The sequence below is a fragment of the Parasteatoda tepidariorum genome, chromosome 1 (genome assembly GCF_982258835.1).
Source record: "Parasteatoda tepidariorum strain Cologne lab strain chromosome 1, Ptep-v5.0, whole genome shotgun sequence".
In the NCBI taxonomy this organism is placed as follows: domain Eukaryota; kingdom Metazoa; phylum Arthropoda; class Arachnida; order Araneae; family Theridiidae; genus Parasteatoda; species Parasteatoda tepidariorum.
Window position 1 is genome coordinate 30,886,745 of NC_141755.1, and position 27,586 is coordinate 30,914,330.

Below are 27,586 nucleotides of genomic sequence, written 5' to 3' on the forward strand. Positions count from 1 at the left end.
CAAAAAGAATATATAAATTGTTTTTCCCAGTTTAGTCTAGTTCTTTCAAAGAGATCTCATATTTTTACAAACTTCGTAAGATGTACAACACTTCATTGTAGATGCAAATGCTGTTAATATTGCCAAAGCCTAAAAAAAAGGACATTGCTAATAATAAAAATAGGACATATCTACATCTAGGTGTATCAATTAAATAATGAAAATGCTCTCAAAAATACATTAAAAGTTTAAATAACTTAAACATTTTCTATTCTATGATAAATGTGTAGATTAGACTTAAGTTGGTGGACTTTTTTATATACTCCATTTAAGTTATTCTGATAGTGAAAAAATACGAACTCTATTGTTTTTCTACTTAAAATTTTGAAGTAAAAACATGTTTATCACACAAAACAGGGGCAGATGAAAACAAATACGTTTCAAATTTTAAATCTTCGACACTGACTAATAGTTTTCAACCAAGCTGGCAAAACTTAAAAATTGATTGTTGCTTTAAAAGAAGGTATCGAAATTGGTTTTTATAGCCAACAGAAGGGCAAAAATGTTTCAGAAAGCCCAAAAAAGAAATTAAATTTAATTTAAATGCAATAATTGACTCAATGTGTTTGCCATTTGTCACTAAGTGCTCACTGTGTTTACAACGAACACAGTGAATAATGAAAAGATAGTAAATAGTGAAGACAGCACATATAGTTACATAATAAGAAGTATAAATAGTGAGTTGTAGTTGTAGTTCATTTACGTCGCACTAGAGCTGCACAATGCACTTCGGATCATCCCTGAGGATGATCCGAAGACATGTCATCACAATTTTGATCCTCTGCAGAGGGGATGGCACCCCTGCTTCGGTAGCTCGACGACCTGCAAGCGAAATCGAGCACTTTACGGTAGAACGAGGTACGGTAACGAGGGCCAATATCGCACACCCTCGGTCCCTACACAGACTAATCCAAGTGGTCACCCACCCGCACACTGACCGCAGCCAGTGATGCTTGACTTCGGTGATCTGCTGGGAACCGTGTCCTAACGATCAGTCCACTACGGGACCTTATATGAATGGTGAAAAGATATATAGTAAACATGTGATTTGAGAGGTAATAAAAAATTATAATTAGAATAAAATATCGTTGTAAAAAACTTTTACCTTGCTAACAGTATACTTACTACAAAGTTTCACTCTAAAAGATAATTTGCAAAATAAACTTTGTTTCGCAAGTCCAATTAAATTCTAATACTAAGGCATGCACGGAACACTGGATTTTTTACGAGTATACCTAAATAAATTTGAAATATTTCAAAGGAAGGTAAAAAGTAATTTACTTTAGCATTTTTCAATGCTTTTGATAAAGAAGCTTGTTCATGTCTTCACACTTCAAAAATTTAAAACAAGATATTTGGTGCATATTATCATTTCTCATACAACCTTGAAATTCTACTTTCATTTGCGTCATGACATAGATAAGGCTTTTTTATATATATAAAAAGTCATAAAAAGTAGCTCTCTTTTGTGGAATTTAATCATCAAAGAAATCAGCGATGCTGCTGCATATTAAATTTTTTCGACACGTGTTTCATTAAACTGTAATGAACTTTTTGTGCTCCACATCCATTTCTTAAAAAATTGAAATGGATGAGCGAGAAATATGAAATTGTTGTAAAAGTACGATATACATCTCACGATTTCTCAAAATCAAAAAATGTAAGAAATTGCTAAAATAATTTTTTCATAAGTATCGATTGGAAAGTTCTATTTCAGTTCCACTTACTCCAGCAATTCCAATTTCCTTTGCTTCTAATTCGAAATCCGATCAATTCTATGATTCGATCGATTTCCTTCTAATGATACAAAATTGTTGTAAAATTACGTTAAATGTCTCACACTTCCCTCAAATTAAAAAAATGTTAGAATAAATAAAAAAAATTTTTATAAATATCGATTAGAAAGTTCTGTTTTGGTTCTACTTACTCCAGCGATTCCAATTTCCTTTTCTTCTAATTCGAAATCCGACCGAATCTATGATTCTATCGATTCCCTTCTAATGATGCGAAATTGTTGTAAAATTACGCTAAATTTCTCTCAATTCCTTCAAATTGAAAAAAAAAATTTAGAAATAGTAAAAAAAAAAATTTTCATAAATATCGATTAGAAAGTTCTGCTTTGGTTCCACTTACTCCAGCGATTCCAATTTCCTTTTCTTCTAATGATTCGAAATTCTATAGATTCTATGATTCGATCGATTTCCTTCTAATTATATGAAATTGTTGTAAAATTACGTTAAATTTCCCTCGATTCCCTCAAATTTCAGAAATTGTTTAAAAAAAATTTCATAAATATCGATTAGAAAGTTCTGCTTTGGTTCCACTTACTCCAGAGATTCCACATTATTTTTCATCTAATGATTCGAAATTCTATAGATTCTATGATTCGATCGATTTCCTTCTAATGATATGAAATTATTGTAAAATTACGTTAAATTTTTCTCAATTCTCTCAAATTTTAGAAATTGCTTAAAAAAAAGTTTTTTCATAAATATGGATTAGAAAGTTCTGCTTTGGTTCCACTTACTCCAGCGATTCCAATTTCTTTTTCCTCTAATGATTCAAAATTTCTGTTTTTCACTATAGCTAAAACTCCAATGATGTTCAGCAGAATAAAAAATATCACTGATTGAAAACATATCTGCAGAAAAAAAAATATTAAATGAATATATTGATGATATTGGACATAATTTGTGTAATTTTCTCTACAAAAATAAATTTTAAGATAAGTTTTCCTGTTTGTAAGTCTCTAAAATCAATTGTTTACGTAAAAATATAGTTGCTTTTACCCTCGTTTGGAATTTTTAAGCAATTCTGGGAACAATGGAAGAAAATAGATTCAAATTCCCTTTTAGATAGTTTTTTTACCGTTTTAATATTTTACTATTTTGAGACATATGGACTTTGTTTCATTAACGAAACATCAAAAAATTCATTTAAAATATCCTACAACTTATATGTATTATGTGCTAAAAAATTAAAATAATCATTTATGTAATATTTAAAAAGAACAAGCAAGTTTAATTAACAGAATTTTTCATTAATTAGTTACCTTTCTTTTAAAGCTATACATTTCTAAGCAAAAATTGCATTCTCTAAATTGCAAAAAGGCCAAATTGTAAGACTGCACACTTATTTAAAATCAGGAAAAAAAAATTGCCTAAAAACTCCTGGAATGCTCAAAAATGACATTTAAGAGAAAAATCGTTCTCGACAAATATTTGGGAGTTTAGCTTTCATTAATATATCAATATCATCTTTTAACTGTAAGAATCTGACCTGGATATGTGTGATTGGTCAGATTGTCAAAAATAAGGGAAACACAGTTTAAGTATTGCATTCTCAAAAATGGGAGTTTTATTTCACATTAACCCTTTGGCGCACATGGGACATGTGTTTTTTCTGACACTCTAATTATAAGTAAAAAGATTTTTTGGTATTTCTTAATTATAAAAAAACAGTCTAATAGTTACTAAAAAAATTTTTAGATTTTCTGAATTATATTTGTTCTAAGATATGAAATCCAAAATAAGTAGTTAGAAAAACTTTTTTTTTTCATTCATATTCAAAAATTTATCAATAATTGATTTTGTAAACTAAAGAGGTTTTAATGGTGAATAACTGTTTCTCTTAGATCTAAATAACTGCAAATAAATGCAAGTTTAAAAATTACTAAATTAGAAGTGAGCCGTATTTGGAATATTTTACCTTTAACGCAAAAATAAACTCCGGTGTTTGATGGTGTTTCATAACCAAAAATTACTAAAATGCTAATTATAATATATTTAACTTACTTTTATTAAATTATAAAATTAATTGAAAATGCCTGAAAAATATGTTTATCCTTTCGCTTACGACGCTTAGTATGATGAAGCCGCCATTTTGATCCACCTGTTATACCAGCCGCAGGCAAAAGGTTAATGAAAAAACTGCGTCAAATTGATGAATAAATTTATTAATAAAATAAGATTAATAATTTTAGCTCACCAGTGGAGTTTCATATATTCTTTCCGATTTGTAAGCTACAGGAAGAATGATTGAATTTAAAAATAGATGAGAGGCAGAGATCAGTAATAGACACATCGTCGTGGGAGCAACTCCAAAATACGTCCTATCATAACTACCTGCATGCAGAATTAAGCACACGATGACCAAACAACATACCTATAATTTAAAACTATTATTATTAACCTTAAATACACATATTGATGATAATTACGCATAGAATAACCAGGGTTCTTTTTCTGCCTGGCGAACATTTCTTATGCTTAAATAAACAAAGTTTTTCTTTATCACCATAGTTAACATATATTTCTAGCACCTTGTTACATCTTTGCCAAAAAAATGTATCATTGTATTTAAGTGAAGGATAGGAAAAAAATGTGTTAAGATACCTAGAGATACTCCAAAACGTATTCGATTGCTGGTGGAAACTAAGAAGTGTTAAGTGACTACTTGATTCATTTAACTTGACCTTCAAGATTCATACACTAAGAAAAAAAATTTATGGTCAAAACTACCGAAAGATTGTAAAGTATACCGTATTTCTGGCTCTCTATGAACACCAAAAAGCACGGTAATTTTTGCCAAAGTGCTATGGTAATGATTTTTGTTAAAATTGACAATAAAATAGGGCGTCATAATGTATGATAAAAGTTTGATAATTTTATCACGATACCTTAGAGCTTGATATAAAAACCATTTATTCGGTTAAATTTATGTTTCATTATTATATTTTTTAATACATGCGTGATAATAAGAACTATCACTTTAAAAATCAGAATTTTCAGTAAAGCATTAACACACGAACGGAAAAATTAACACATGAATGGTTTAACTACCGTATGTTTTGGTTTTATTAACCAGAATTAAGTTTTTTTTCCCAGAAATGTCATTATCATACAATACGGTTATTTTACCAGAATTGTTTTCCTTGTGTGCGACAATAAAGCTTGTTTATATGTTTTTAATTCTTTTCTTTCTTTTTTAAACGAGAATCCTCAGAACACGATATCATGTTTTTCATCAAAACATTAATTCACATTAATTTTATAACAATTTTTTTATTATTAAGACTTCCATTAATACACACATTAAAGGTAGTGATTACCATACACCATGGATAAAGTAAACGCTTTTATATTTTCAATCGTTTTATATGCTTTATTTTAAATTCATGAAATATGTAGTCACGCACGCTGATTGAAGCTCGTTTTGAAAAAAAAGGTCTAACCTGGTAATCGATAATTATGTCAAATAACAAAAATAAATATTTCATGTTTATTTTACTGTATGCAACGAAATTTTGAAACCACTATTATTTTTGTGACTTGTATAAGTAATACAAAATTTACAAAGTGAAATTAAATTAATAAAAATGAATGAGAAGCAAAATATATGCATATTATTTTTAAGAGATATGCTCAAATACAGTTATTTTGACAACAATATAAAAATTTCCCTCCTCAAATATCTGTTATGAAACTATGAGATCACCAATTAAAACTTTTTTAAAAAGCTAAAAGGATGTTAATCCAACATTTTTCTGGATAACTTCAAAGACTCGATTTTTTATAGAAGCAAACGTTTTCAAGTTTTAGAAGCCCACTTTACCAGCTCAGATAATTCTTTTCCATGTGGCATTGGGAATTTTCTTAAGAAATCAAATAATTTAAATTCTCATTTTCTTTATTATTGTTTTTATTTTCTGTGACGTAAAGTTACAATTTAAATATGATTTTCATGAAAAAATAAAAATATTGTAAACTCAAACGATTTTTAAAAAAAAGTAATAAGTGGTACAGCTTTTAAAAAATCGTTTACTGAGTAAAACGAAATCAACTTTTTCACTTTTTGTTTCTTATTAGAAAATAGAACTTAATTTAGTTGCTTCACTACTTTAGAATTGTCAATTTTATGCAATTTATGTAGTGTACTATAAAAATGAACTATATTTGGTGGAACACATAAATTTGCAACACACTGTAAAATCATTAAAAATTGTATTACAACATATTTTCAACTTAAAAATAGCACCTTATTTAATTGTGTCCATTGAGTTCGATTGAAAGTTTTATTTAGCTAGATTAACTGTTTTGTCTCCTGCATATTTGTTACAAGAAGAAAGAAATATATAGCTATTACAAAAAGCAGCCTGGTCGTGTATTTGTTGGGTGAAATTTGTAGTGATATTCCAAATACCTTGTTAAATTTTGAGAAATAAAATTTTGAAGATATAAAACAAAGTGTTCTGTAATAACTGCCCTTAAAAATGAAGGCGTAAAAAGTAAATGTTCGCAAGGGGTCTCTAATTAACATTTAAAGGAGAAAGGTACGAGCGCTATCTAAATTTGGCAAATCACTTATGATAAATGCAGAATGCAAAACGTAAAAAGCAATATGAAGCTTGTATGCTTTCCTAATAATCGTCTTTCATTGCATAATGAAGCTTAAGCGTGTTTTTAAGAATTGCCTTTCAGTGCCTGATGAAGCTTGTATGTGTTTCTAATAATCGCCTTTCGATGCCTTATTAAGCTTGTATGTGTTTCCGATAATCGCCTTTCAATGCCTGATAAAGCTTGTATGTGTTTCTAATAATCGCCTTTCAATGTCTGATAAAGCTTGTATGTGTTTCTAATAATCGCCTTTCAATGCCTGATAAAGCTTGTATGTGTTTCTAATAATCGCCTTTCAATGCCTGATAAAGCTTGTATGTGTTTCTAATAATCGCCTTTCAATGACTGATTAAGCTTGTATGTGTTTCTAATAATAGCCTTTCAATGCCTGATAAAGCTTGTACGTGTTTCGAATAATCACTTTTCAGTGCCTGATGAAACTTGTATGTGCTTCTAATGATTGTCTTTCAACTTAGTTTTTTGTTTTTACAGCATATAAACACGATTTAGGATTCTCTTTCCAGCTTCTCTAGGTTATGATCCTTTAAATTTTGATACTGTTTTTGCTTTTTGAACTTGTCGTATGTTTATTCAGTATTTTATCTGCCCTTGTCGCTGAACGCTGTTTTCAATCTCTTATAACTCCAGAGTCGCTGATGCTAACCCAGTAAGCACACACCTCACGGCAAACGTAAGGCCGTAAGCTGGCATTCTAGGTAGGATAACGGCAAAAGGCAAGTACAATAGGGTCCTTTATCGTTTGTTTTGAGGCATTTCAGGAAGCGGCGGAATAACTCCTCACTTATACAGGCCCGAAAAATAAAACCGTTGTTTGGCCTCTTACACTAAATTAGTTACAGGACCTTTATTGTATACCGCTGTTTGGCCTCTTACACTTAATTAGTTACAGGACCTTTATTGTATACCGTTAATTAAATGTAATGTTACAATTGATTAATAATGAATAGATGCAGAGTTGGTAAAAAATGTGCTTTTAACTCAAAACTTTCAAAAAAATCATTAGAGAAAGGAAAAAAATTCATAAAACATTAACCGTATTTTTTGAGAGGAAAAAAACAGTTTTCATTATTCTTTGAAAACTGCTAATTTTTTAAATAGAATATTAAAAACTAGAATTTTATTATTTTATTATAATCTAAATATACTTTCTGTGGCATTACCTATTATATTTTTAAAAAAAGTAATTTTAATAAAAATAATCATTTTAAATTTGATTAAAATTTTTAAATAAATATATATAATTATTTTTTTTTTAATTTTTTCTTTTTGAAATCATTTTCTGAAGTATAATTTTTAACTCGAAATATAATATATTTGTTACTTTCAAGAAAAATTGAATACATATTCCCTTAAAAATAAGAATAAATATTAATACTTATAACTAGAACAATGAAATTAACCAAATGAAATTAACATGAATTTTTTCCAGACTATGATTCTTTTTTTAAACATTCTTTAAAACAAAAATGAATTGGTAAGTTCAAAATTCATGTAAATAAAAAAATCCATTTATAGAAAATAAATAGAAAAAAAATATTGTAAATTGCTTATATCCTCCTTGAAATTATAAATATCTTGAATTTAGAGCAAGGATTTTTAATGAAATATGCTTTTTTATTACATTAATTTACTAATTTTTATTACAATTTAAGTATTTTGTAATAATGAATGTATACCATTTAAAATAGTAAACTTTTCATTTATATAAACGGTTTTTTATTTTTTTTTATTTTAATGTTCATTTTAAACTTAATATCTTAGTTTAATCACTTACTTCTTAAAAACTGGATTCAAAATAGTTTAAATGGTCTTAGGAATTTTGAATTTTAAAAAAATCGTGTTTAAATTTTCTGATTGGTTATAGCAAACGTCTAGTCCAATAAAGTAAGTAACTTTTTTTTCCGTAAACTTTTAAGCAATACTTGAAGGTAATAATTGCTTAGGAAATTTTATTCTTCAAAATACGTTTTTAAATAATAAAAATACATTTGGATATTTTTATTAATTAAACTTCAAAATATTAAGCAAATAATTTTTTCTCTAAGCTTATAATACAGAATATAGATAAAAATAAAAATTATACTTTCAAAATGTTAATTATATTTATTTTTTATTCGCATAACAAAAATATTTTTTCATGCAGTATTATATTTATTTTTAAAATAGTTTATATACAGTAAGGAAAAAAAAACTGTTTTGAATGCAATTCATAGATGGCGCTGTTTTTTTATTTTTTACTTTAGACGTGTTTTCGATTCCTGCCGATAGATGGCAGAAAATATAAAGTGTCGGGTCTTGTAGGGTTGCCTTTCTTTTAACTTTGATAGAATTTCGCCAATTTACACAGAATTACAGTCGGTACGGCTTCTGTCCAGCGAATGAGTCGAGGCATAACCCCCCGCGGACTCTGCGGAAACCATATCCCTCCCCCACCCAAGGACAACCCTCCAACAAAAGTTTCTGCTTACTAAAAAAAAGCAAATCTATCATTCATGTGTGGCAAGGGTCTGCACTATTTATTCTAGCATAAAATGTGACATAAATAAAAAAATGTTCTACTGCATATTGCCTTTACCAATTAAATAGCGGAATAGTTATTAAAAACCAGAATTGCGTTATTGAGTTTTATTTTAAAACTCAATTCTCTTAATAGCAAATTAGACAAAATTAAACATTAAATTTCTCTGTTTCAATCTTTCTTTACACTTACATTCATCACATACTTCAATTCAAGTGTTAATCAAAATAGCATCGTATTTAAAGCTGGAAAAAATACAAAAGTTATAGCATGATTTAAAAAAAGTTACCGATTTTTTCTTCTATGAAGTCGATATAAGATTTAAATAAAAATGCATTGTGTGAAAAATTACTCATTCTCCAATAATGTTCCCCAGTTGTAGAAAAATGAAAGAAACATAACAATACAAAATAATAAACGCACATTTATCCATTTTCAAACGTCATTTGCAAAATGTTTCCTATACATGAATTAAAAGCATTGTTTTTTCTCACAAGGGGTTTTGGGGTTAACAAATTTTAAAATTGTGCTGTGTTTTAAATCTTAGGAAACAATAGCAGAAATATGGCTGAAATATGAAAATAACGGTAAGAGAACCGAAATTTTATCTGTTTGCCCAATTAAACTGTTGGTATAGTTTTAAATTTACGGTCAATTTGCAAATCAATATTTTAGAAAAGGCATAACTATTTAGACAAAATTGAATGATTATGTAATTAGAACTAAGTGGAGCTCTTTTAACTTTTAACCATAAACTGGCGAAAAATGAAATAGTATTTCATGCTGCCGAATCGACTTGGCAATTTTCATAGTACAAAACGAATCCAATTTTCATACCTACTTTTTAAAGAGTACAGTTCTTTTAGAATTAATTTATTAAAATCCGGCTAAAGTTTGACGTTAATTTTAAAAAAAATCAAAAACAGATCATAGTTCGTAAACATGCAAATATTTAAATATATTAAATGTTTTTCAGATTGTGACGATAATTTATACCTTGACTGCAGCAGATAAATTTTTATCAATTGATCAGCTTCTACAGTCCGTTTTTAGAGGCGATTTTAAATATTAATCATACGCTTACTGATAATAGTTGTTCGACACAATTTATTTCTATGTATCCTTGTTTTTTACATGGAGGCACCGTCACCTGTTCGCTACGCTCGATAATCCCTGTAGTTGATTCTCGTTCATCAAGTTTGAAATAATTGAAGATCAAGTACAAATCGTTTTCTTCTACTTTTTTAAATAAAAATTACGATTGGATTGCCAGCAGTTGTATTTTAAGGATTACTAAGTTTTGACAAATGAAAAATAAGGAAAAACGGTCTCGCCGAGAGTTATTACGCATTGAAGATGTTCTATGGAAAAAGCAGTTTATGCCCACGTGCAAAATCGTTTTTTTCTTCTCTCAGAACTAGAGGCATTGGGTACAAACCTTTCTCAAGAATGTTCTTAAAAGTTTTTTTTTCCTGAAAAGTCGATTAAAAATTATTTGTTTAATACAAAATTATTATACTTTTATTTAAGTTCATTATATTAACTTGTTAATTTTAACAAAATAAAAAGGATAGCTGGATTTGAATAATAAATAACTGTGCTTAAAAATATTACATTTAGAAAGGCAGAATGCGCGACACAATAAGAATTAATAAATTAGAAGTAATTTTTTCTTGTTAACAGATCATATAGGAAACAATTCTTATTTCTCTTTATTCTACATATATTTTCAAATGTCGGTATGAAATGTCGAAGTTTTATATTTGGCAACACCTTATCTTTTTCTATATATATATTTTTTTCTTTATTTTTATTATTTTTAATAAAGTCAAGAGGGATATTATGAAAATCGCGTAAATGAAAAATTTTTCCACAACCATCGATAAATATTTATCAGTTAAAGAAAAAATTAAAAAGAACCTTTTAAATTGTAATAACTTTCAAACAAATAAGAGTTTCTAAGAGGAAATAATGACTCTATGTTACGGTTATAAACTAAATTTGACTCTTTCAGCATACCAAATTTAACTTCTGCAACTGAATTCTTGCAGCCATAGAGCGGCCCACGTGTTATTTTTCTAACAAGTTTAAGAGTAAAAATAATCTTGACTTAATTTTAGAATTATTTTTTAATTCCATTGTAATCTCCGTTCAATCTCCTACATATCTTCGTAACGTGAAGTTTCTAAATCTAACAGTGTTTGATAAAATGTAACGTTAAGTTGTAAACCCCAAAACAGTGGCGGTGTCAGGGACCTTTTCAGTTTTCTGACAGAGAAGGAAATTTATTAATATCTGCTCGTTTCACGTTAATTTAGCAATGCAGTTTATTTTTCCAACTTCATATAAAAAGAAATTTTTAGGAATGGTCAGTGTTAATGTCATTATTCTAGGTTCTCATGCGTTCGCACTTTTCGATTAGACCAATTTAATCGAAAACTTCAACACTATTATCTTAAGTAAAGAATTCTAAGAGTCATGAAAAAAGTCATGATAGCATCTCGAAAATCAAAAAGCATCTCGAAATGATATAATAAAAAATAAAGAAGATAATTTTTGAAATTCTTATAATTTATTGCTTTACAGACTGAGTTTTTTCTTTTTATTTTCACCAGAGCGTATTTTTAATAGTGTTACATTAAATTACTTTAAAGCATTTTATAATCTTTTTATAGTTAACTTATACACAACTATTATTCTCCTTTTTGGCAGCAATTATTATATAAACATTAATACTGAAGGAAGAAAAGAATTTTGTATTGTTCTACGAAACGTATATTGGCTGGAATTAAATATCAATTTGGCCCATTGACTGACATAAGGATAAAAATTAATTTAGACACCTTTTGTAAATTATGACGACCTTATAAAAAATCTATCCAAGAAAAAAAAATGATCAATGGGTATCCAGTGATTGGAAAAGTGCATTTACAATTCTCTCATGTTATTAAACTTATAGTATTCTTTAACTTTCATTAATTATTTTATTAACAAAATTGTAATTGTATAGTATATTTTTTTTCTCTTAATAACACATACTTTTTTTAATTTTTTATTTTAATAATCTTTTTTATTTGGATTAATTCTGTTTTTAGAAAACAGTTCAAACCAATCTTTCAATAAAATTTCATATCAATAATATCTGATATCTAGTAACTTATTCTTAGTTTATTTACAGTTAAATATAATAAATTTCGCAATTATAGTAGGAATAAAGAAGTTTAACTAATAGGACATAGTTAAATTAAATTTTTACTCTTTATTTTGTGAAAAAAAAATGTTTTGATATTCATATTTTTTGTTGAATATTAATTTTGAAGAACTTGTAATTCAACGTTGAGTAATTTACGCTGAGTAATTTTTTTGCCGTATTAACTTATTCATTCTTTATTTGACTTAGCTCAAATAAATTTCCCCATATAATCAATTTCGAACAGTCCAGTAAACATATCTTAATAGAAAATTAAAGGATTTAAGTTTCCTACTCAGAATTTTAACACTTTAATCTTTACACTACTATAACAAACCATAAATGAAAATATTGTTTCGAATTATTTTCGTAAAAAATTAAAACAAAGTTTACTCACTGTCCCTTCCTTGCACAGGCGGGTTGCTCTCCCAGGAGCGACCCATCATAATAATTAATTATCGATTTAGTGCTGTTTTAAATAGTTTTCGATAAAATTATAATAATTTGAATTATTATTAGTAATGATTGCCCTAAAATTAGCAGTTTGTAATGCAAGCACTTTTGCACGTTGTAAGAACTAGCGTTTTTTTTTTTTTTTTTTTTTTTTTACTGCATGTATTAAATGTAAAGTCAATATCAAAAAGAGAATCATTAGAATTTTAATGGTCAATTTTATGCAATAAAATTTCAGGAATGAAAAGGAGTTTGTAAGTGTATTTGTGTGCCCTTCATGATATTAAAATATTTGTTAGTAAAAGAAGTAAAGACCTTTATTTTAGAATTAAGAAGTTAAAGTTTGCTTTGAGGGTGACGAGTAGGTGATGGAATGTAGCTGTTTCAAAAAAAGATCCCTTTCCTCTCTTTGTTAGTGTATGGTAACTTGAGAAGTTAACGATGTCCGGTTATGCGTTTCTCACATCCCACCCTGTTGGGGGTCAGTTCTTGAGAGCTTCAGACTTTTCCAATATTTTGTTATTTTTTTATGTTTTGAATCGATCTCCCCTATCATCAATTTCAGTTTTAATTTCTTTCCTTATATTGCTGACGATTATTATTATTTAACATTTTCATAAAACCACTATTATGTTCAATTGTTCGTAATAAGTTTTTCATTGAACTGTTTATTTTTTTTTTCTAAAAAAATAAATAAGCAAAAATATAACAGAAAAACGCAAAATTCTCATATTTCGCAGATTACGAAAAGCAATACACCGTAAAAGTCATTTACAGATCAAAATTCTGTTTCTAAAATGTATCTAACAAAAATCTTTCAACCAGATGTGGGAAATTACAAAAGTAAATGAAAAATAAATATATAAATAAACTCTAATTTTTAAAGAAAAATATTTTTTGATTTAATATCAAGGTCTTATTTGATAAGTAATATAACTTGTTACAAAATGGAGAGAGTCTCGCTTTTTATGCTTTTTAAGTACAACAAAGCATCATAATTCTTTGCACTTTTTTGGATTTTTGAACTCCTTGCATCTGAACAGTCCAGAGCTTGTAAATGATTCAAATAAATCAAATTCATTCTCATTCATGTGTTTTAAAATTAACATTATTTAAATTAAAATTAACATTAAAATATTATAAAGCGAGAAATCAGTTTCAACCTGTCATAATTTTAACAATTGATATAATAAATCGGTAACTTACTTAATTAACTATATTTCGTGGTTCGTGCAATAATGAAGAAAGCTAAAATATAAAAAGAAAACTATAAAAGAAAAATTAACGGTAATTAAATTGTTAAATCTTCTTATTTCGCATCTTCATAAATTATTAAAATTCAATTCTTCTCTCATCTGGACACAAATGCATTTAAAGTTAGATCTTTTGTAATTCATGCATTTAAATTTTTTAGTGTCTTAATATTTATGAGTTAACTCAGAAACCTCTAACCGTATTTCATTTCTTAAATTAGCAAAAAAGTTCAGAAGGAAAAGATAATTAATGTACTCAGTTTTTATTTAATTTTGAACTAATACAGAAAAATTTATGAACGGGCAATGTTTAGGGAGGAAAACTCCTTAATTCTTTGAGTAGAGAAATAATAATACGTTACCATACCATGCGTTTCTTTCCAAATTAAAAAATCGTTAGGGCGTAGCCAACGGAGTTAAATTAATGCCGTATGCGCCATTGCCAACTTCAATCTACGTTTTATTATCTGTATTTTGTTTTGTAGAGCAAAAACTACAAGATTTAGAAAAATCAAATTACAATGGACTGTAGAGAAGTGTACAGGGATTACGATGGAATGAAGAAAATGTATGATCGATAATTTGTTTGAGAACTATTAACTCCTACACTTAGTGATAAAAAATATCGTATGAGCCGCTCTGCAGGACACAAAAATTCCGCTACAGAATTGAAATTTTCTTTTTCTGAGCAAAAACAACAAGATTTTAAAATTTGAAATTACTATGGTTTATAGAAAAAAATACAGAGAAAATTTAACATTCGATAATAAGTATTATTAACTCTTATACTTGTAAGAAAAAATACTATATTTGGATGATCTGTAAGATGAGAAAATGTATGATAAAAAATACCAAAATATTGCTAAATTTGCCATAATTCTAGCTCTATGGAAACACCAAAAAACTCGATAATTTTTACCAAAGAGTTTTGGTAATGTTTTAGGTTAACAATAAAATAAAATTTTATAATGTTTGTTAAATTTTGGTAAAATATGGTAAATAATCATGTTAGCTAAGAGCATTTTCTTCTTATAGGCCTTTATTCAATAAAATTAACTGCTCAGTTATGTATTTTCTACTAAATGTGTGGTAATAAGAACTATATTTGTGAAAACCAGAATATCTGTTAAACCCTTACAATTTGAATAGAAAATTTATCAAATAAATGGTTTAAATACAGGATATATTTTAATTTTATTACCCAAGTTTTTTTTTTTTTTTTTTTTTTTTTTTTTTTTTTTTTTTAAACCAGAAATGTCAATACAGTTCCGTAATTTTACCGAATTTTTTTCTTCGTATTCTCCACTTAAATGTAATTATGCAGTTAAAATTCGATGAGCTAAAAAAAAACATTTTTATATGTAAACCTAAAACGAATTTTCTTTCGAATTCCAATTTATTTGAAAGTCATTGCTAATTTAAGTGTTCATTCGTGAATTTTTTCAGGTATATTTTAAATATTGACTGTTTATTCATTTTTGCAGAAAATTTATTTTTTCGTCAGGAGATCTTTGTCTTTTTTTTTAATTTTGTAAGCTCGCACTGAATTGTCAATTAAGAGTAGCGAAAGAGAGAGAGAGAGAGGAATTTGCATGTTGCAAGATATAAATCTTAACAGTTAAATTGACATTTTTGAAAATAAATAAACCTAACGATAAAAAGTATCCTCAGTTTAAACTGTTAAAATTCTCGTCAACAAATAAAATAATTTCTCAGCAATTTTTCTTGTTTTATTGTTGTAATACACAATCTGTATTCCTTAGGTCAAATCTTCTTTAAAGTGCAGATGATAATTTTCAAGTTGAGGTAGTCCTCGAATTCGTTACGATTAGCATTTTAACAAAACATTCTTACATAACGCTACTTCACTTGTACATTTTAAAAGCAAAATGTTCAGCGTTTCAGTTTAAAATATTGCTTTTTAAGGGAAAAAAATAAAACAAGGATTTAAGTGAAACAATTACGCGGGTAGGTGATCGGAAACGGGGGGAGTCAGAGACTCCCTGTTTTTCTTTTTTTAATTTTCGCATGGAACAATTCCTTAATAGAAAGAGTTAATAATATATATTAATAATACATATTAATCTTATAGAGAAACAGGATTTTATATTTTCTGCACAGCAAGTCAAAACATTTATGTAAGCATTATTTCCAAGTGTAGAAGTATTAAAGTTTTTCTGAAAAAAAAAAAAGCATACAAATAAGTTTTGACCTAATGCAATTATTTAATTTCGAGAGTTCGTTTATCGTTGGTAGTTAAATAAATGTTTTTGTTATTTAATTTATTTTTCCTTTATAACACCAGAAATTGTTTTTAATAATTTAAAAATAAATATTGATCTTAATTTGAGGACATTTTACTGTCTGAAATCACAGGACACGTATTTTTAAAAAGAATCATTTAAGTGACCTTGTTTCCAATCCTTCAAGTTAAGGGAAAAAGAGAGGGGAAAGCGAACGCTTAGCACTTTAAACCCCCTCTCCCGATTCTAAGAAAAAGTCTCTTCAACCAGGTGGTCCACTTACCCCAGACGCCAAAAGATTCAATGGTCGCCAAAGAATTTGAAAAAAAAGGGGATAAATAATGGAAATGGTCAACTTCAAAAGAGGTCTCTTTTCTGTTTTATTGCAGGAATGCGATACACAACAGACTAAGTAAGTAAACTTTTATTCTTTAGCTCATGTTATATTTTCAGTACACTATTATTTATTAATTTTTCACAAATAGTTTGTTTTTATTTTCTTTATTTAGTTTTTAGTAATTATATTTTTAAATCTTTATATTCTACAAGAATGTTTCTTCGTATGATTAGCATGTAAGTTACCATTTTAGTTTTAAAATGAATTATAAGTTCCATTAATCCTAACAATAGAAAAATGATTTTCTATAGCTATTTAAATCAAATGCTTCTTTATTTTTTTAAAAAGTTTTTAATTTAATAATTATTTAAATTAATTTACTTACTTAGTTTAATTACCTTATTTAATTTATTAAAAAAATCGGTAGTCATTTTCGGCCAAAACATGAAAAAAATCTTGCAATATACCTGAAATAAAATTCACTCTAAAATTCACGTTAACACTATGTAGCCAATGAGGTTAAAAGTAATTAAGATAAAAATCTACTTTATTATCCCATAAAGAAATCTACTGTAACATATTTGCATTTTTTAAAATTATTTAAAATAAGAATATTTTTTTTGTGGAAATAAATTTAAAGTTCTTTTTAAGTATAGAAATATTTGCAGCATAATATTTTTTCTTTCTTCATAGAATTAAGTTTTCTGTTTCTAGCTCTTTTTCCAGTTCTTGTGCAAATTTTACTATTTATCTAAACTTATTTATCTTTTTCTTAATATATTATATCATTCTCTATCTTAAGATTTATAGAGTTGTTTATTTTGAATCTCTTCCTGTTGAACTTTCACCTATTGAAATTTTATTTTTAGAAAAGCATATTTTCCGTAAAAAAAAGTAACTTTAATTGACGGTTGAATGTATATATATTTCTGATGATTACTATGTAGTGCAAAAAATTTATCTAAATATTTTTTGAAATTATAATGGAAAAGGCAAGGAATTTTATTTCTAAAATTAAGGGTAGCCCGGACAAAAGTAATATATTGGTCTATTTTAGTATCTATAATTTGAATAGACTTCTATGTCTGTTATGCCGGATTTTTTTTTCCATTCATATCTTATTCCTTTTCTAAATTTGAATTAGAGAACAAAATTTAAAAAAGAAAAATTTTCACTTTAATACTACGTCATGTTATAAAAGAACTATAACTTATTATTTTCTTAATGATTGTCATTTATAATATTTGATTGATTTGATAATGTAATTTAATTATAAATATTAGGCAGCATTTATTAAAACACACATTTTTCCCCATTTTAGAAAAAGATGCATAATAAGTTAAGACTTTAAATTCGATTTTTTACTTTAGATATAAACTTGTACTCTAATTTTACCCTTTCAATTCTGAACTATATTTTATAGCATTAGCCTAGTGTAATTATTTTAAAGGCAAGATAATCAGTAGTTAATACTAGTTTACGATAAGCATTGAGCGTATACAAAATAGATGGTAAACATTAAACTTATTGTCAGATATATTGTATAGAAAATAGTTAGAAGCAGTTTTTTATTTTTTTTCACAATTCATTGTTCTTACTTTGTTGATTTTTTTACTGTTTTTTCTATGGTTATATTCTTATTATTTTCTTTTTCTTTCATGAAAAGTCTGGAGAGACTGAAAATAGCAGTCAACAGAAAAGAAGGTAAGAACATGCTAAAACTACATTTTAACTTAGTGGCATCCTTTGTATTATTGAAATATTTTATGATTATTAGTAAATAACTGTTTAATTTTAAGGAAAATTTTTTTTTAAATCATTAACATTTTTTAATCAAAATACTTATTTCTGATTAGCAAAAGTACTTTCCTAAAAAATTTGACTTTTGTAAATATTGACCACATACTAGACTAACAAACATACCATACACATACTAGACTGAAATTGAAAATTTTAAAGGTACTAGAATTTTTTATGAGGGGGGGGGGGAAGAATTTTTTTAGTCAAATGATTTAATTTTATCCTAACCTATCTAATTTTACCTAATTCTAAATTAAGTAATCTAAATTTCCCATTTAGATTCTGAACTATATTTTATAGTATTTGCCAATGGTAATTATTTTATAAGAAAGATCTTCAGTAGTTAATAATAATTTCCGATAAGCATTACGCATGTACAAGATAGCTGGTAAACATAAACTTATTGCATAGAAATGAGTTCTAAGCAGTTTTTTTCCCTTCAATTTAATGTTTTTATTTTGTTGATTTTTAACAGTTTTTTCCATGTTCATATTCTAATTATTTTTCTTCCTTTCATGATAAGTCCGGAAATTCTGACAGTGTGAATCAACTAGAATGGCTGAGTACTAGAACTAGAATGAACGAGAACCAACAGAAAAGGTAAGAACATGATAAAACTACATTTTAACTCAGTAGTACCCATTCTATAATTTGTGGAATCTATTTTACAAATTCATAGCAAAATTAGAAAATCTACTTCATATTCTATATGTAGAACTGCAATTTTAATAATTTCTTCGACTGTAATTTGTATTAAAATATTTTCAGATTATTAGTAAATAATTTTTATGATTTTAAAGGAAAAATTTTATAAGGAAATATATTTTTTTTTAAATCTAAAATTTTTTTAATCAAAATACCTGTTTTTGATTTTCAAAAGTACTTTCCTAAAATCTTAGCTGTTTAGTCGCCTAAATTTATTACTTTCTTAAAAAAGTTGCAGCTTGTTTTTTTAAAAATTATGCCTATACTAGAATTTCTTGATTTGTTAGAGGGAAATTTCTTTTTTAGTCAAATGATTTGATTTTATCATAGCTTACATGTCATTTTAATGTAAATTTCTTTTCATAATTTTTAAATATTAAAAATTTAAAAGTAAAAATTTATTATAAAAAAAATTTAAAAATTATTGCATAGCTGTTATTAAGTGCTATGTACTGTTATAATGCTTAATATATATATATATATATATATATATATATATTTCACTGGTTTTCAACTTTTTTTTTCAACTGGTTCTCTTCAAATTAAAATTTTTTATGTATAAAAAAATTTAAATATTTTAAAAAACCGTTTAGTTTAAACCAACCTATCTTGATGGCATAAAATTTATATTCTGTAGTTAGTTTGTAAATTCATTACAAATGTAGAAAATCATTCCTCTTTATCGCATATTTTAATAACTTATGCTTATGCTTATGACTTTTAATACTTAATGAAGTATAGTTTTGAAGGATCATATATTTTTTTAATTGATAGAAATTTTAATCAAATAACATATTTTCAGATTTTAAAAGTACTATCTTAAAAAAAATTTCTTATATTTTTTACATGTTTAAAAACCTTTAGTTTGTTTATTTCCTTGAGGTTAAAATTTCTTTTAATTAAATAATTTAATTTTATATAAACTTAAAATATTTTCACATATTAAAGTAAAAAATTCGTTCATAGTTCTTAATCGTAAAAAAGTTAAATTTTGTTTAAATATTAAAAATATTAACATTACATAACATATTAATAGCTACAAACTATTTTGGTGAGAATGTATTCTTTCTAATTTAAAAAATATTAAAGTTTTGCTATCAAATTCTTTATTTAAAATGCATTTTTATGTTCAATTATTAAACAGATTGATCTGTAGTTACAAAATGCAATATATAAGCATTGTTAAGCGATATATACCGCTTCAATTAGTTTTCTAACTTATGCATTGGAAGCATAAGGTTGGGAAGCATTTTAAAAATTAATAGTTTATAACAGGTGAGTTTAAAGTAATGAAGTTTGGTCACCACTTTTAACATTTTTAAAGTCAATTATAGTTCTCTCTATTTTTAAACTAATTAATTGTTTCATAATACTGTAAAGAGAAGTTTTATCCAGGTTGTTTCGTTAATTCATAGGATATTATTCATAGCTGTTTTAATATTTGATGCTGCAATTTTTTCAATCCAAATGAATCCGCTACTTTACACATTTGCAATAGATGTTACAAAGTACAATGGAATTTTATAAAATTAATACTTAGTTTTATTACAAGCTGGAATATTCATTTTGTGCTGTTATTACCTTTTGTTACAATTAGCTAAAATTTATTTTTGTGACAATCAATGCTCGCTAGTAAATAATAAAAAAACCCAGGTGGTTTGAGCAACTTTATTAAATTCTATAACGTATGATATTTATAAGAGAAAAACTAAATTGTTGAAAATTATTGGATAGAATTTTTCTTCGAATATTTCCCTGGGATCAATAAAAGTATTTTTTAATTGTTAGAATTAATTGATATTATAACTTAACCCAGAATTAAAATGCGTCAAAAATTAATTAGATATTTTGTTTCTGTACATATTATTTAATAAATCTGTTGTAAAATAAATTGGTTACTTTTTTGCAGGAAAACTAGATTCATTCTGAAATAGGATGTTATAAAGAAGTTATTGTACAGTTATGTACTTGTTTGTATTTTGATTTGTTATATTGAAATAAAATAATATTCTTTTCTTAAGGTCATGTTTTATTTTAAATTTTATGCATTTTATTCTTATTAAAATTCCAGCTTTATTTATTTCAAATCATAGAAATTGATGTGTTATTTACAGGTACCCAGTATATATATATTTTTAAAAATATTTATGATATGTCTTGTTTATCTATTATTGAATATGAATAATATTGAATGGAAAGTTAGCCAATATTAAATATGAATAATATTGAAAATAAGAACAATGACTGGGCTGTGGCTTTCGCTTTGTTTCTATCAAGAAAAGTTAATTGTAGGTGTAATATACATAATTATTTTCATTTTTTTTCATAACTTAAATAACTTATACATTAAGTCGCAATATGTTTTATCTTAGAATAAAATTTTTATTTAATTTTACCTCATAATGTGTAAAAAAATGTGAACACTCAATTAAACACACAATGTTTTTATATGATTCTACTTTTAACTTATTGCATTTATAATTGATTGAAATGAAATAGAAAAGAAATTTATTTTATTATGTAAGAAGATTTATTGGATGATAATTTATTATAAATTAAACAATTTTTTCCAATTAAATTAAATAAAAATATAGTAATAATAAATAGGTAAAATTAAATAAAATTTTTATTTAATTTTACCTCATAATGTGTAAAAAAATGTGAACACTCAATTAAACACACAATGTTTTTATATGATTCTACTTTTAACTTATTGCATTTATAATTGATTGAAATGAAATAGAAAAGAAATTTATTTTATTATGTAAGAAGATTCATTGGATGATAATTTATTATAAATTAAAAAAATTTTTCCAATTAAATTAAATAAAAATATAGTAATAATAAATAGGTAAAATTAAATAAAATTTTTATTTAATTTTACCTCATAATGTGTAAAAAAATGTGAACACTCAATTAAACACACAATGTTTTTATATGATTCTACTTTTAACTTATTGCATTTATAATTGATTGAAATGAAATAGAAAAGAAATTTATTTTATTATGTAAGAAGATTCATTGGATGATAATTTATTATAAATTAAACAATTTTTTCCAATTAAATTAAATAAAAATATAGTAATAATAAATAGGTAAAATTAAATAAAATTTTTATTTAATTTTACCTCATAATGTGTAAAAAAATGTGAACACTCAATTAAACACACAATGTTTTTATATGATTCTACTTTTAACTTATTGCATTTATAATTGATTCAAATGAAATAGAAAAGAAATTAATTTTATTATGTAAGAAGATTCATTGGATGATAATTTATTATAAATTAAACAATTTTTTCCACCATTTCGCTTTTTATATTAGCATAAAATTTTTTGCATGTAATGGCAGTTATTGTTTTATTACAATATAAAAAGTTAAAATACAATAAATTACTAGAGCTGATATCAGCAGAGTAAGAGAAAACAATTTATGTTCCTTAAATAAGAATTATTATCAACAACATGCAGCAAAAAGTCTTTGAAATTTAAGGAGAGCTCTAATAAATAAGTAAGTGACAAAAGAATTGCCGCGACACCTAACATAAAGGTGTGATACCGGCAAGGACGGCATTAAAACTTTCTATTGAACCGAGTTTGAGGTGAGTTAAGGGTGATACACCGGCAAATAAGGCAAAGAAGTTCGCCTAAGCACCTGAAATAAAGGTGCGATACGGGCGAAAACGTCATAGACGTTTTCTAATCAGCCAACAGTTAAGGTGCCTTAACGGCAAGCGAGGCAACGACGTGTGCCAGTGATCATATTCAGCTTTTGATAAAAAGGCAAAAAAGACATCATAAAGGTACAATAAAAGCCTTTACGGCAATTTTCTCTTCATTATGTGAAATTTTTTTTTTTCCCCGGTATTAAACAGGCAAAAATGGCAAAGCAATCCAGAGGCAACAAAATAGTCCCGGTCCTTCAACGATTGCCGTCGCTTTGCCTGAAATGCCATGCACTGGCCCTCATTCTGGCCCAGATTTCACTTTATTAACGGAACCGATACGGCGATGAAAAGCCCGCCGTAATGGCACTTTAGGTGTGCCGACATTGTCCCTTCACTAGCCCAAAAGTCGTGTGCTTGTTGGGAAGATTCTGACTGTCTGGACACAGACATGGAGGAGAAATTTTTGTCCCCAACCCGAAAATTCGTCAAAAATGTTTAATTATTCCATTTGATCTGAGGTGACTCAGGGGATAGAGTGCTCGTCTTCCAATGAGGTGACCCAGGTTCGATCCCAGCTATAGCTGGTTGATTCGAATTCCGCACATGGCTCGCACCAACCATAGCTCTGACGTAAAATATCCTCAGTGGTAGACGGATCATGGGTTTGAGTCCCCTTGCCGTTAGGCTAACCGTGGAAGGTTTTCGTGGTTTTCCTCTTCATGTAATGCAAATGCGAGTTATTTCATCAAAAAATACTCCACGATGGCAAAATTTATCTCAATACTTGCTCCAGGAGCTCCCTTGTCTTCTGGATTGGGTTCAAAATTACAAGGTTTACGGAATTGAACATCTGTAGCCGTAGACCCAAAAATTGTGTCGGTTGTTCAACGACGGTTATAAAGTAAAAGTATTCCATGCGGGAGAAATGTTTGAAAAATTATTTTTCCGCATTTGTTATACATTAGCCATTGTTATAAATAAACAAAATTGTCTGTTTAAGATTTTATCGTATATTCTATACTTTTTTTTCTAATTAATTTTTACAAGTTCAGTCATTAACGTGAACATGAGTTTATTGTTTTTTATAGTTGTGGTCTTAAAGTGTCTGTCCGTGGAAAAAAATAAGGTGCAATTTTTTTGAAGGACTAAATTGATCCTAAGACAAAACGCGTGAAATAAAATAATTTAACATTTTTTTTAAAACACATCTTTTCTATGGTAATAAATAACACGGAAACGTAATAAATAAAATATCGCTTGCAACTTATAAAAATCGAGTTTATCCAGTCTCGGCTAATTTTCTAGGTATTATGTTTGTTTTATATTAAGTTTATCTTAAAATGTTTGCAAGAATTTTTGTTATAAAATTTTTAAAGAAAGCAGAATAAAAGTGGGTGGTTTTTTAATAACAATAACAACATTATATAAACCACCCATGTTTTATATGCTTTCTTAAAAAGTTTTATTCAAAATTCTTGCAGCACATTTTGAAAAGAACTTCAGATAAAATATACAAAATACCTGGAAAATTAGCCGAGACTAGATAAACTTGATTTTTATAAGTTACATGCAATATTTCATTTATTACTTTTTCGCGCAGACCCTTATAAATGTTTTAATTTTTTAAAATTATTTTATGTTTTTTTATATACTTTTTATCTTTATTTCCGCAAATGATTCTAAGAATATTAAGGTTGGACATTGAGAAACATCCAGAATATTATTTACTCACCAGTTGAAAAGTCATGAGAAATTTGCTGCAGAAATGCATTAATGGTTTCTTCATTGAAAACAAATCTAGACTGCTGAGAACATGCGTGGTATTATTATTATTTCTTGTCCTTTGGAAATTGAAAGAAGAAGAAAAAATTTATGTAAGAATATGTGTGTGTAATTTTTAAAAACAAGACAAATTTACTACTTTCACACAATTGAAATGAATTTAATGCAATTCTCCTTTTCTCTTCTTTAAATTTTTTTTAAGTTGATACCTTTCGGTTCGCCCCTTAATGGCACTGTGGCTAAGGCACTGAACTGTCACAGTGAAGAATTGAGGCTCGATCCACAATAGTGGCTTGAAGTCCACCTATCTTCAGATCGATGGGTGTCATCTTATTTGTAAAGTAAAGGCGGCTTGTTCAAAAAGCTGAACACGTTTCCACAATCACGCCGTTGGGCAGCAAAATTGTGGAGCCTTAACTGTTATGATCCCACTAGCCAATAACAAGCTGTAGTGGGAATGCTTTACTTTTTTCTTTCTGTTAGTTACGATGAAAATTGTGCACTATACTATTTTTACACGTATTTAAAAATATATTTTCTATGTAACTTTAATGTAGAAAACCGTAAATAAATTAATTTTTTTATAGGAATGAACCTTAAAAAATGTATTATTGTGTCATAAACGACTCTAAGTCTTGGAACAACTGTATTTAGCCAAAGAAAAACTTAAATTTTTATTAATGGTTTTTATAACATTTTTGGGCTCAATTTAGAGTATTTAACACAAGTATAAAATAAAAAAATATGTAAAAAATTTTCATTTTAGCGAGTCATTCTGTGAAAAACATTTTAGGTTTTATTTTCAATTTTTTTTTCGAGAAATTTCAGTAAAATACCACTTTACCTTGAATAATGTATTGAGTTTGACAATAAATTACGTATGAGATCACAAATAGTAAAATTTATTACAATTTATACGCGTTTCGATGTCCTAGGTACACCTTCATCAATTGAATAAATTGGCAGGGATGGCAAGCACAGTAGTAATAGTAATTTTTGGCAATGGTACAATGGACTATTGCGCCGACCGGCCTGTGTAGGGGGCAGGGAACTGTCCTTGCATCAGAAAGGTTCTAGGTTCGAATCCCGGGCAAGGCATGGATGTTTCTTGCTCTCTATCTGTGTTCTACGTCCTTTCTCCTTTATGTGTGAATGTGACCCGCCCTATAAATGGGTTGTGGTAGTGTGACGTGGGTGACGCTGCTCCACCGCCTTGGCTTCGCCACAGGTGCCCACTGGGTAATGAAAAGAGAGTTAGCAATTCTGGCACTTTCTATGGCCAATGGACAATAGTTCCAAGTGTCCGCCATTAAAAAAAATGGACTATTGATGACGGTCTGGGAAACATCACTGAGGATTATCCGAAGAGATGCCGTCTCAGTTTTGATCTTCAGCAGCTTTGGTAGTCCGATGACCTGCTCGCGAACTCAAACACTTTACGGTAGAACAGTTCACCGAGGGCCAATACAACACAATTTCGTTTCTTTTGCTAGCTGATCAAAGTGGTCACCCACCCGCTCAATGACCGCAGACAGTGATGCTTGACTTCGAAGCAAAAACAGAGTTGATTCAAATTGACAGAGGTTAAGCTAACTAGTCAGGTAAATACACAGTTGAAAAATTAAAATGTTATAAATTGACAGTTGAAACGTTATAAAATTATTGTTTTATAAATATTTGATAAATATCACACCACACTGAGATAATTTGCAAATGAATTTTTGTTTTTAAAGGAAAGTAATGTAAATATTTTTAATAAAATTTTTAAAAAAAGAAAAATGGTATTTCATAAGAGATGAAAAAATATAATATCAATTTTGGTAAAAGTTTACAATAGAGTGCAATGTTTTATGTTCTTGCAAAAACAGGTGGGGGGGAGGAGCTTTTTAAGTAATAAGAAGTCGCGAAGAAAAATAGTTGGAAAATGGACAATTTCACAATCAGCGAAAGCTCCAAGTAAAACTGCTAAATCCAAGAAGAACCTTATTATTATACACTCTTACCTAAATTTTATTTCATATAATATGAAGAAATATAGTTTGAATTTTATTACACAAAACATGAAGAAGTGTAACTTAAATTTTATTTCATATGATATGAAGAGATTAAATTTTATTTCATATGATATGAAGAGATTAAATTTTATTTCAGAAATATGAAGAGACATAAATTTTACAGTTTAAATTTTATTTCATTAACAAAGGAAGAAATAAAATCTAAACTTCCATAAAATAAGAAGAAATATAATTTAAATTTTACTGCATTTATATGCTTACATGCTAATTTAAATTTTATAAAGAAATAGAATTTAAGTTTCCTTTAATAAAATCTATAGAAATGTAATTTAAATTTTATTTCATAAAATATGAAGAAATATAATTTAAATTTTGCTTCATAAAATATGAAGAAATATAATTTAAATTTTATTTCATATAATATGAAGAAATATAGTTTGAATTTTATTACACAAAACAGGAAGAAGTGTAACTTAAATTTTATTTCATATGATATGTAGAGATTAAATTTTATTTCAGAAAATATGAAGAAATATAATTTAAATTTTGTTTTATAAAATATGAAGAAATATAATTTAAATTTATTTCATATAATATGAAAAAATATAGTTTAAATTTCATTACACAAAACAAGAAGAAGTGTAACTTAAATTTTATTTCATATGATATGAAGGGATTAAATTTTATTTCAGAAAATATGAAAAGATATAAATTTTACAGTTTAAATTATACTTCATTAACAAAGGAAAAAATAAAATCTAAACCTTATTTCATAAAATAAGGAGAAATATAATTTAAATTTTGCTGCATAAAATATAAAGAAATAGAATTTAAATTTTATTTCGCAAAATATAAATAAAGATAATAAAACATTATTTATAAATTATTTACATTATTTACAAATAAATATAATAAAAACTTTGCTATACTATCAATTAAACTATAATACTTTTAAAAAAAACTTACAATATTAACGAAATTATAACGAAACACTTTAACGTGTATATCAGTCGTACCAGTCAAATGTTGATTGTTCCAGTTCGTAATCTACCTCTGATTTAACTAAGAATATGGTTTTGTCAATACAAGCACTACAAATAAACATGTTTGTAATTCAATAAAAAAAATTTAGATCTGGAATGCAAACACAAAGTTGCGTTGATAATC

The 27,586-nt window shown here is 26.9% G+C and overlaps 1 protein-coding gene and 1 long non-coding RNA gene across 4 annotated transcripts; one reads left to right on the forward strand and one right to left on the reverse strand.

The window, feature by feature from the left end:
- Positions 1 to 16: 16 nt before the first annotated feature.
- LOC107445104 (uncharacterized) lies at positions 17 to 27,553 on the reverse strand. Of its 2 annotated transcripts, none has more exons than XM_043043830.3 (5): positions 27,386 to 27,553; positions 24,355 to 24,463; positions 4,027 to 4,203; positions 2,567 to 2,680; positions 17 to 129 (listed from the first exon to the last, which is right to left on the reverse strand). In XM_043043830.3, exons 2-5 carry the CDS (start codon positions 24,406 to 24,408, stop codon positions 46 to 48), a joined length of 429 nt encoding a protein of 142 aa, XP_042899764.1. In that variant the 5' UTR covers positions 24,409 to 24,463; positions 27,386 to 27,553; the 3' UTR covers positions 17 to 45. The 2 variants fall into 2 exon arrangements, with proteins under 2 accessions (XP_042899764.1, XP_087017313.1); XM_087161187.1 differs by having other exon boundaries at positions 24,355 to 24,427; positions 27,386 to 27,468.
- On the forward strand, positions 16,421 to 20,974 carry LOC147816361 (uncharacterized). Of its 2 annotated transcripts, none has more exons than XR_015433076.1 (4): positions 16,421 to 16,524; positions 18,116 to 18,153; positions 18,773 to 18,849; positions 20,864 to 20,974. It is a non-coding gene; the product is annotated as an uncharacterized LOC147816361 (long non-coding RNA). The 2 variants fall into 2 exon arrangements; XR_015433077.1 differs by lacking the exon at positions 16,421 to 16,524 and adding an exon at positions 16,538 to 16,685.
- Positions 27,554 to 27,586: the final 33 nt, after the last annotated feature.

Excerpts from the sequence above, each read along its gene's own strand:
- LOC107445104 (XM_043043830.3), bottom strand. The coding sequence starts at position 24,408 with ATGAAGAAACCATTAATGCATTTCTGCAGCAAATTTCTCATGACTTTT. Across the intron at positions 4,204-24,354 it reads TTCTCATGACTTTTCAACTG|GTATGTTGTTTGGTCATCGT; the intron begins GTGAGTAAATAA and ends TTTAAATTATAG. Across the intron at positions 130-2,566 it reads AAGAAATTGGAATCGCTGGA|GCTTTGGCAATATTAACAGC; the intron begins GTAAGTGGAACC and ends CCTTTTTTTTAG.